This window comes from Euphorbia lathyris, chromosome 1 (assembly GCF_963576675.1).
Source record: "Euphorbia lathyris chromosome 1, ddEupLath1.1, whole genome shotgun sequence".
Lineage (NCBI taxonomy): Eukaryota > Viridiplantae > Streptophyta > Magnoliopsida > Malpighiales > Euphorbiaceae > Euphorbia > Euphorbia lathyris.
Window position 1 is genome coordinate 1,904,062 of NC_088910.1, and position 11,275 is coordinate 1,915,336.

The 11,275-nt window shown below is 34.4% G+C and overlaps 1 protein-coding gene across 9 annotated transcripts; it reads right to left on the minus strand.

Moving 5' to 3' along the window:
• Positions 1-7,581, minus strand: LOC136220158 (organic cation/carnitine transporter 7-like). 9 transcript variants are annotated; one of them, XM_066007899.1, is made up of 6 exons: positions 7,284-7,581; positions 5,220-5,488; positions 4,373-4,610; positions 3,001-3,538; positions 2,394-2,563; positions 1-524 (listed from the first exon to the last, which is right to left on the minus strand). In XM_066007899.1, the coding sequence occupies exons 1-6, from the start codon at positions 7,467-7,469 to the stop codon at positions 270-272; spliced, it is 1,656 nt and encodes a 551-aa protein (XP_065863971.1). In that variant the 5' UTR covers positions 7,470-7,581; the 3' UTR covers positions 1-269. The 9 variants fall into 9 exon arrangements, with proteins under 9 accessions (XP_065863971.1, XP_065863961.1, XP_065863979.1 ...); XM_066007889.1 differs by having other exon boundaries at positions 2,394-2,596; positions 7,284-7,580; XM_066007907.1 differs by having other exon boundaries at positions 2,394-2,596; positions 5,220-5,524; positions 7,284-7,413.
• Between the last annotated feature and the right edge of the window lie 3,694 nt (positions 7,582-11,275).

Here is an 11,275-nt window from a genome sequence, read left to right on the forward strand (position 1 = left end):
ATGCCGTCTGCAAAATACCATAACATATGAAGAACCCCCAGAAAAGGTTGTCTGTTAAATGCATAAAATCAAACAGCAAACTGAGGCCGAGGCTGAGATACAAGTTATTAATGAACTATGATCAAAGAAAAAGCAATATACAAGTAACATATTTCAACACCTGAACTTCAGTGTTTATACAACATGGCAATTTTTTTAATGATAAACATCTACCTAAAAGATTATGCTTCAACTGGATCGTGTCACGGTATCCTACTTTATAGCTCTAATTATGTCGTGGCATTTGGTTTTTCATGTTTTGTACTGGATATACTTTCAGTTAACTCCTTGCCCTTCGTTTCAAATGGGAACAGTGAGACAGAAACCCCTGACATAAAAACAACACCAGCAAAAAGAAGAACTGCTGCAGTTTGATGGCATCCTTGCACCAGGCTTACAGCCACAAGGGGACAGAGCATTCCACCAATTCTTCCCATTGAGCTTGCAACTCCAACACCTGTTGACCTCACTGAAGTTGGGTATATCTAAAATATAAACAAGACAACAAAGGTTATCACCTGAATTTATCACTAAAGAAATGCTAGTTTAAACATACAAAAAGTAGTTCTAAGGCTCCGCTTATTTCCCGAAAAATATTGTGTTTTGGAAAATATTGGGTAAGAGAATTCCATTGTTTGGCTATAACAACGGAAAACGGACAGGAAGTGATGGGTGGCTGTTATAAAACATTTTAGTCACTTTCTTCATATATTTTTCTAATTGACTAACCTAAAATTTTCCGTTGGCAAAGTAAGGTGGGTAAACTGACAGGGAAAACTTTTAGAAGAATTAGAAGGGAATAGAAGAATGTGGGTTCAGAAAGAGAGAAGATTTAAGAGAGAGAGAGTAGTAATTGTGTATTCTCATTGATTGCTGATATCCATTACAATCAAGCATTACATATAGGGATAGGTAGTAGTACTAGCTGATATCACAGGTAGTACAATTCCACAGCTGTTACTAACAGCTGGAATAACAAACTCTAAAACAATTCACTAAATGACAAAACAGGGCAAATATGCCAAATAACAGAAATAAGGCAATTAAGGCAATTAACTAGCTTTAACGGACTCTAATGCATAATTCACATATCAGTCCTTCTACTTCTACATTGACATGTGACACTTACTTTCCTAAGCAAACAAATACCGGAAAATTAGGAAAATATTTTTCTGTACAATATTTTCCGGCAAACAAACATGGTCTAACTGTAGTCTGTATACTTTAGATATTTGCATTATACAGGCTAATAGAAAATCTCCTAGACTGAAAGTGGAGAAAGGGAGAAAGGAAAAAGGTGAGAGGATGGAGAAGTTCCTTTTGGAATGTTAAGAGGATGTTCAGTTGTGGAAAACAATAGCTGTTTTCCAGAAATTTTTCTTAGAAAATGGAAATTTGGAGTTTATTTTTCAGTTGTGTAAATTTTCCAGATGGAAAACTTGAAGTCAAATTTTCCAAATTTCTGATTTTTAACTAATAATTAGAAAACAACTTTAAAATGCTTTCCACATCTTAAATTCTATGAATAAAAAGAAAGAAAATGGAAAATGGGAAATGAGAAATGGTAAAGGTTCTCTAAAACTAAACACGGCCCAAGTATCCCATATCATGAGCCATAATATATAAAGGCAATCCTCCCTCTTTGAGATAGCTTTCAGGTGGAGTTAAGCCTTACATTACATGGGATAACTTCCCTAATCAATGTGATGTGATTGCCATGATATTGGCTTATAGTAAGTTTTTAGCCTGTTTCCTCGACTTCTATTGGTAATTTACCGACTGCAGGTTTAGAGGTCCTTAGTTTAGACTCCCAGTTACTTTTAGCTTGAAAAAGGCATCTTTAGATGAATAAGAGTTCAAATCTTCTCAAAAGTACAAAACACTTAATATAATAAAAACAAGGCCGCACATTCACATTTTGTTCAAGAGAGAGAACTATTGGGTGATAGATTCCATATGGAACTATCACAAAACATAAAATGATAATGGATGCCTTTTCAAAAGAAGAAGTTCCTTTTGATGGATGAATAAGTTGGCAATGACTATTGCTATCATATGATGATGAATAATAATATAATCTGCCTCTGCTTAAAGTTTCATCTTTTCATCTGTAAGTCATAAAGTCTACTGTTTCAAAGCTAGTCTTTAGAAACATCCATACATGTGCACCAGCATACAGAGTTAGTCCCTCATCATCTAACTTCGACAACAAGATTCAAATATAAAGAAAAATCACCAATAAAGCATATGACTTCCAATAAAACAACAGAAAATTGATAACAGTTAGTGAGACGCAAATAAATTACAGTATAAGAATAAATGATTGGTGTGAAAGTCCAACCCCCTTTATTTACCTCTGGAGCATATATGTAGACAACTGTGAAGGTTCCTGTGATGCATATGCGAGCTCCAAAGAGAAGAGCTGTTGTTACGGTTGCATGTTGATGGACTACCAACGGTAATAGGAATACCAAACAGATGAAAAACATTCCTGCCATTGAAAGCTTGCGACCCAATCTATCAACTGTAAGAGCTGACAGGATGAGTCCAGGAAGCTCTTGAAGCAAATTAAAGTCAGATGCTAATCAAATGCTCTAAGGGGAGTACAAACAACGCCTTTTTCATAAATAAGGGGAAAAAAACATAATTTCGCCCTTATACATGGTTGCACCCCTTCACTTCTCTATACTTCTATTTTCAACACATTAAGCCCCTATTGAATGGTTTGGTTACATAGGTGCCATTAAATGTCACATGGAGCTGTTTAGGCTAACAGCCCGCGCCATACACGCACAACAGATCCATTTAGTAAGGGCTGAATGAGATGAAAAATAAAAGTAGAGGAGCCAAATCTTGTAAAAATAAAAATTCACGGATGCAATTGACAAAAAAAATGCAAAAGTATAGAGGCCAAATTGCACATTTTCCTACAAATAAACATTATAATAATTAAAAGTTTACCTGCAAAACTAGTAATCAAAATATCTCTATAGTTCACATCCCCAGACTTATCTGACTGCTTGTCAGTTGGATTGCAATTATTATTCCCTTTGTTCAACTCAGTGGTCAAAAGCACAAGGCCATAGTAAGAAAACGCATTCCCAAAAAAGACCACCCACAAGAGCAACGTTGTTTTGAATAATTTAGGTGAAAGAAGAGTTAACAGTGATCTAAACATCCCCATGTTAGAGTCCTTCCACCTGGAAGGAGGATTGTTAAAATCTTTATCTTCATGCGATGACCTTAAATTTCCACCATCTTCTGGAAGATTCTGCTTTTGCAGCTCAATTTCATGATCGGAAACAAGAACACCAGCGGGCAACGGATTTCCATTTACTTTGGCTATTTTCTCTAAAATTCTAAATGCATCATTTTCTCTACTTTTCAAACAAAAGTATCTAGGAGACTCGGGTGTTATAGGGTAAAATACAAGGAGAAGGAACGTCGGCAAGGAACATAGAGCAAGTAACCACCTCCAGCCTAATCTTGGCATAATAACCTGCAAAAGTAGTAAAAGTTCAACAAATCTGGCTGCAAGGCAAGGATCCTAAATACAACAACAATCAGCACAACCAAAATTCTAACAGTAAGCAACTAAGTAAAACTTTGCAGATGCTTGAACATTTAAGTGTCAGTGCAACACACAAATTAACTTTCTCATTCAAACAGGCTACAGTGAATTATTGCTAATCTTGTCAAATATCACTAAATAATAATAAATAGAAAATAGAAAATATCAAACAGACATTTAAATCCCTGAGAGTAACCTTATATAGATTACAATTTGAAATGGATGGGGTTTGAATAAATCAGGTAGGTGTTAAATTCCTGAGTGCTAGGATAGGTGATAATTTCAAATGAATGGGTATTCGAATGTTAAGCAAGTAGGTGTTCCTGATTTGTAAATTTTGCATACTACATTTTACCCAAAAGAACCTAATAGATTCCAGAGTTCTTTCTCACTAATGCAACAACTATGTTTTGAGTATCATTCACATCACAAGAAAAATAAACTAGAACTAATATTTGGAGTGATGTGGAACCTAAGAAAGGAATAACCACAGAAGCAAGAAACAATAATTGACAGATAATTATAGGAAGGAGAATCAATAAGATCCAATGACCAGTAAAAAAAAGCAAGAATCCTACATTCCAGGGACCTAAAGATCGGATATTTTTAAGTAAAAGGTGAAGAACATCCAACTAGTCTATATAGGAGTTGTCTATACATCAATGAATGTTTAGTTAACTTGGGAATATACAGTTCAAATTTAAATCTAATGAGAAATTGGAACAGAAATACCAAAACATGATGAGAAAATCAATGGTATACCCATGCCAAAGCAGCCTCTACTATAGTTCCAACTGTCCAGAATGCCTGGAAAACAACCATCCAAAAGCCTCGTTTTGGCGCAGGTACAAATTCTAAGAACCAGGATAAGAGCACAGGACCGCCTCCCAAACCAAGGCCAACTATACAACGAGAAAGAAGCAATACAGCATAGTTTGGGGAGAAGGAACTCAGAAATCCAGCTCCAGAAGTAACTAACGCTGTAACCAGAAATCCCTTCCTGATCAAGTATACAGCAAAGAACAACATTGAGAAGACACCATAAAGCAATAAGATTACAAATTACAGCATTAGTGGAAGAAAGATTAACATGATTTCTTTTCCATATTTAGCAGAGGGGGTATATAAACTGAAGACCACCTTTAGAGGAGATATGTGGATACCAACTTCATGGTAATGCTATATATATATACATTCATATTCAGATATTAATGCTGTAAATAAACAAATTCAACCATCCTTTAGCAACAAACTTCTATGTTACACCAAGTATTATGAAACTTGCCCTTTGGACAGAAACCAAAAGAAGCTTTCTCTTTTTTTAAAAAAATACTGAAGCATTAAATCATAAAACCACCAATGCCAAAGTGATGCAGCAGAAAAGAAGAATTTGTGAAATGCATATATATGCAAAAGGGGACAGTATATGCTTTTTGCAAATATAGAATCATTTCTATTTCTATCAAATGGCACCTACAGTGTGTCCCAAGAGCCCATCTGTGTGTAACTTTTTCAAAAGGGAAATAGCTTATTAAGACGCTTAAGATCCCGTTGTGTTTGTCTTTCCTTCAATCAAAATAAATAACAATAAAGTAATAAGAGCTCTCACCTTCTTCCGTATTTATCTGAAACTAATCCCCACGAATATGCTCCAACCAGCATACCTAGAAAAACTACAGTGGTAATTAGGCTTTCTTGATGAGAAGTAAGACCCCATTCTTTCTGAACTGCTGTCCCAACAAATGAGAGGAGCATCATTTCCATTGCCTCTGAAACCCAACCCATGCCAGAATAAAGAAGAACAAAATATTGGAATTTCCCAAAACCGACTGCCAAAAGAGCTTCATCAACCGTGTATCTTGGTTCTCCATCTTCCATCTACAGTTGCAGAGACTTAATTCAAATATTTCTAGCCTGGCAATTAAGCAAGTGTATATCAAGGGAAAACAACTATACACAGCATACCAAAATTTATGTTTAATTATGGCCTGATAATTGCAAAGGGGGAAAAAGATAGCAGTTGCATTGTATATGCAGAAGTTGTGCAAAAACATCTTTATTTTGTCAGAGATATGTTAGGCAGAGATCAGACTAGTGCCTAATGTTAGCAAGAAGATGGATAATTACAAGTATGTTAAATGAATTTGAATCTAACCGCCTAAACTGCCTAAGAAACCTGAAGCGTTTGCGTGTAGCTCCTTTCAACTCAATTCTATCACGAAGCTCATTGCCGTGAATTCAGCTTACTCTACAACTAGATTAATCATATAAACACTATAAGTTGCACTTACAGTTGGAAGATTACGCACTTCCTTCCACGGGAGAGTAAGATCTTGTTCTATTTCATTTTATTTTGGCCTAAATATACATCTCCCGGATCTTATGTACCTATCTTAATCCCACATCAGTGGAAACATTTCCAAGAAGGATTGGTCAACAGCAAGCAACTATAGAATGAGTTAAAAACGAAGAAGAATAGACAACCCTCTGAAAAATAGCATACCAATCCCTGCTTAATTATGGCCTGATTATTGCAAAGGCGGAAAAAGATAACAGTTGCATTGTATTATGCAGAGGTTGTGCAATAACATCTTTTTATTTTATCAGAGATATGTTAGGCAGAGATCAGACTAGTGCCTAATGTTAGAAAGAAGATGGATTATTACAAGTATGTTAGACGAATTTGAATCTGACCGCCTAATCTGCCTAAGAATCCTGAAGCGTTTGCATGTAGCTCCTATCAACTCAATTCTATCACGAAGCTCATTGCCGTGAATTCAGCTTACTCTACAACTAGATTAATCATATAAACACTATAAGTTGCACTTGAGTTGGAAGACTATGCACTTCCACAGGAGTGTAAGATCTTGTTCTATTTCATTTTATTTTGGCCTAAATATACATCTCCCGGATCTTATGTACCTATCTTAATCCCACATCAGTGGAAACATTTCCAAGAAGGATTGGTCAACAGCAAGCAACTATAGAATGAGTTAAAAACGAAAAAGAATAGAGAACCCTCTGAAAAATAGCATACCAATCCCTGTTCAATTAAGGCCTGATTATTGCAAAGGCGGAAAAAGATAACAGTTGCTTTGTATTATGCAGAGGTTGCGCAAAAACATCTTTTGATTTTGTCAGAGACGTGTTAGGCAGAGATCAGACTAGTACCTAATGTTAGCAAGAAGATGGATAATTACAAGTATGTTAAATGAATTTGAATCTGACCGCCTAATCTGCCTAAGAATCCTGAAGCCGTACGAAACTAGACATAGCGTTTGCGTGTAGCTCCTTTCAACTCAATTCAATCACGAAGCTTATCTCCATTCAGCTTACTCTACAACTAGATTAATCATATAAACACTATAAGTTTCACTTGCAGTTAGAAGATTACGCACTTCCTTCCACGGGAGAGTAAGATCTTGCTCTATTTCATTTTATTTTCGCCTAATTATACATCTCCCGGATCTTATGCACCTATCTTAATCGCACATCAGTGGAAACATTTCCATATTGATCAACAGCAACTACAGAACGAGTTAAAAACGAAGCGAAAAAGAGAAATAAACATGCAAATTAAAGCTACATGGATCAGGATAACCGTAACACAAATATATTCAGAAAAGAACTGAGAAAAAGCAGAAAAAACTGGAAAAAGAGTTGGAAAATAAACCTTACGAGAGATGATAAATGAAGATGTATCTGCGTCGTCGCCGTCTTCTTCCACGTTTTTATGGAGAATGATTGCAGGAGGATTGAAGAAACGACAGAGACGATGAGTCAAAGTATAGAATAAATTGACATTTGATTGATTACGCGATGAAGACGAGTCAGAAAATTTGTTTGTTTGTCCGATCATTTTCCGAATGAATACAAAAAAAATATGTTATTGATACGTAAAAAATGCGAAGATTTAGAGTTTTGTTTCCAGATTCTCGGTGAATGAAGATATGAGTTTGACCGACTCTCTCCCTCCCTCCCTCCTTCTTTCCTTCCTCTTCTTCAATTCAAATATGCGTACAGTTCAATTCACCGCTCCAAAGTTATGGGTCAAACAAGTTTTTCACCTTCAATGGTTGAATTACATTTCAAGCAATTTGGGTCCATTTCCAAAAAAAATCTACATTCCATTTTTTCTCCTTTTTCCATCCATACAAGAGAGTGGTCCAATTCATGAGATAAAAGGTATTTTAGTCAACTTAATACATATTTACAGCCTAGGCAAACTTTTGCCTATTAGCACCTCATCTTTTATAATAACCTATATATCTACAGTGAACTTTAAAAACACATCAGACACCTGTTTTTTTGGTCCGTAAGTGTATTCACCTCCGACAGCAGTGACTATTCACTTTCGCAGATGGTTTGCACCTATAGATCTATCATCTTTGACAGATAAGATGACATGTGCATGTTATTAAAAAAAACGCGTGAGTTCGTTTTATATAGCGTCTCATCCATTAAAAAGATGATTGATCAACGATTTTATGTGCCGGAAATTCGAATGAGCTAACTATATATATACAATAGGTTTTTAAAATCAACTATAGACGTGTGATGTTTTTTAAAGATAATTATAGATGTGTGATAAGTTATTTTAAAAATTTAGGGTATCAATAGATAAAAGTTACCAAATTTATAAGTGTAAATATGCATTAAGCCTATTTTAGTCTATTGTTGATCAGTTTAATATAAATTAATTGCTTCTTTAATATATGTGATTTGGTCAAACGCAATAATTATTTTGCAATGGAGAGAGCAGTGACGAATACAAGATTGTTTGGTTGGGGCGATTTTACACGTGCATGCATAAAAAAAATTGCTAAATCGAACTTGTTCAATTTTTTTCCGTATATATACGTGTTATAATCTGAGTTGTCAAGAACCAATTTTTAAGTATCAATATAAAACTTTCTAAAATTAAGCTAGATTGTATTTAAGATTCAAGAAAACTTGTGTATAATAAAAAAAAATTGGATTTAGGGAGGGCTAATAGGCCAAATTTTAAAAAAAAAAATGGATTTAAATATGCCTAATAATAGGCCAAAAAAATTAGAAATTTGGATTTAGGAATGGTCTAACTTTTGACCCTTCTTGTGTCAATTTTGGGGTGCTAATTCAGCATCCCATCCAAATTTATTAGAAACAGTGAGGCTGGAACCACCTCTGATTAGGTAATAAAATACAACCTTAATGAGTTAATTTTATATTAATCATATAACAATCCTCAATTTATCAAATAATTAACAAAAGTTTTAGGTCAAATTCTCAATTTATCAAATAATCAATCAAAGTTTAACAAATCACCAATTTAGCACCCTACAATGTCAATTTTTGTGGAGACAGGGAATCGGAACTACCTTTGGTCATGGTGGTTCCTACAGTCGGAAGGGCCAGGCCCCCCGGACCCCTCCATGTATCCATCCTTGAGAGGAAGTAATGTAGAGTCAAATTAATGGATTTATATTGGTCAACTAGTGATTGGAGAATAGACGGAATGTTAAAAAACACATGTATCAAAATAAAAATTTAATGTTTAACTAGAACGACTTGTATTTGTATTTGGAAATTTTTTTTACTAGAATGACTTATAAATGAAATAAAAAATTTAATGACTTATAAATAAAATGGAGTATAATGGTATGGTATCCGTACCAGTTGCCTCTTTAAAAGTGTTAATAATATGAATATGAATCGACACGTAATTTAGTGTTTGAGTTTAGTTTAACAGGCAAACCTTTTGACACGAAATTGACATGTAAATTTTTGGATTGTATTAGAGTTGATATACTAACCCAAAAATGATATGAAATGACATCAATATTTAAAATTATATTTTCTCGTGTTTTTACATGTCGCTTTTATTAATGAAATTACAATTATTACTTACAAACACGATTCGAAATTCCTATATTATTATAAATATATTATATGATCCCCAATATGATATTACTAGACTTTTTGATGGTTAGTATTAACATAAAGGGCGGCCCGGTCGCATTACGCGTCCCCGCTGAGCGAGGGTCCGGGGAGGGGTCCCACCACAAGGGTGTATTGGGGGCAAGCCTTCCCTTGCCAAATTAATTGGCAAGAGGCCGCTCCTAAGACTCGAACCCGTGACCTCAGGTCACACGGCAACAACGTTTTACCGTTGCGCCAAGGCTCGCCCTCTTGTATTAACATATTTATACAAAAATGACATAAAATATTTAAAAAATAGTACAATATTCTCTTATATTTTAAAAAGCCACAATTAATATAAATACATGTCACCCAAAAACACAACACAAAATCGACACTAAGCCGATTGGATTAAGACGAATATGCTCCAAAAGTTTTTGGGTTAGGTTAGGATTGATTCATTTTGACACTAAACTAAAATTAACACAACACGAACACGAAATGAACTTGGTAATTGTCACCTCCACCGTCAATTCAAGCTAGTAGGTAAGGGAAGCCGATTCTTTAGCATAAGGGAAAAAATGTGAATGAAAGATCTCACTGATGTCATACAGTATTAATGGAGTAACCAGTATTAAGCTCGGTTTATGATAAAAAACTTCTTATCAATTTCTCGCATTCCAAGTGTAAAACAGTTTTAAAATATAATAATAATTTATTTCTTATAATTTTTTATATTTTACAAGAGTTTTATATTAAAAGGTGTTTGATTTAGTTTTTTTAATAGTATTTAGTGATTCAGCGGAGCCGAGCCCTCTCGAATCGAGCTTTGACGAGCTTTGACCGAGCCGAGCTTTGACCGAATCTGACTGAGCTTTGACCGAGCCGAGCTTTTATCGAGCTTCTAACGAGCTTTAACCAAATTCATTATATATGCATAGAATAAGTAGCGTAAAAAATAGAAAAGCCTTATAACATACTCCATATGAGTTTAAAATATTTATAAAGAAAAACAATCATTTTATTGTCGAGATTCCAAAACAGTATATGGTACTTGTGATCGGAAAACACAATCTCGAAGAAAAATTTCACAATGACATATATATTAAACTTTGTAATGTATTTTATTCCTTATCAAAACCTAATTGTCTCGCTAAAGACTCAAATGTCTAAGTTTTTTTGTGTCATTTTTTGTATGGGTTAAATCTTATTTGATTTGTGAATTATGATGAAAACTAATAATAACAAATAAAATATATATATAATGAAATATATATAGTAATTAAAAATAATCGAGTCTACTCGCGAGCTTTCGAGCCGAACCTGTGGAAGCTCGGACTCAGCTCGTTAGTGCTCGAGCCGATCCCGAACTCGAGTCGAGCCATATCGAGCCGAGCTTTGATCGAGCTTTCACCGAGCCGAGCTCGAATAGTTTGCGAACTATCAAGACTCGCTTGCACCCCTACTCCAAGTTTGAGCTTTCCGTTGTTGTTTTATTTGTTTAGCTTTTCATAAAAATTATCCCAATCTTTTTTTTTAAAATATACATTTCTTTCTTATAAAGGCATACTCAATGATTTCTAATTTAACAAGGATCTAATTTCCTATTTTCATCTTAATTTCAATTATGTATAATCTATTAATCTCAACTTCATAATAATAATTAATCTTTTTAAATATAAAACCACTTTAAGATATATTTTTTTTAGAAAACATTATTTTACTTTCACATGTTAATAACAACTTATTTTTAAATAAATAATT

Bases quoted from the DNA above. Each gene is read 5' to 3' on its own strand.
- LOC136220158 (XM_066007889.1), bottom strand. From the start codon at position 7,469: ATGATCGGACAAACAAACAAATTTTCTGACTCGTCTTCATCGCGTAAT. The intron at 5,489-7,283 runs GTTTATTTTCCA...CTGCAACTGTAG, and splicing joins CATTTATCATCTCTCGTAAG to ATGGAAGATGGAGAACCAAG. The intron at 2,597-3,000 runs GTAAACTTTTAA...ATTTGCTTCAAG, and splicing joins TTTGATTACTAGTTTTGCAG to AGCTTCCTGGACTCATCCTG.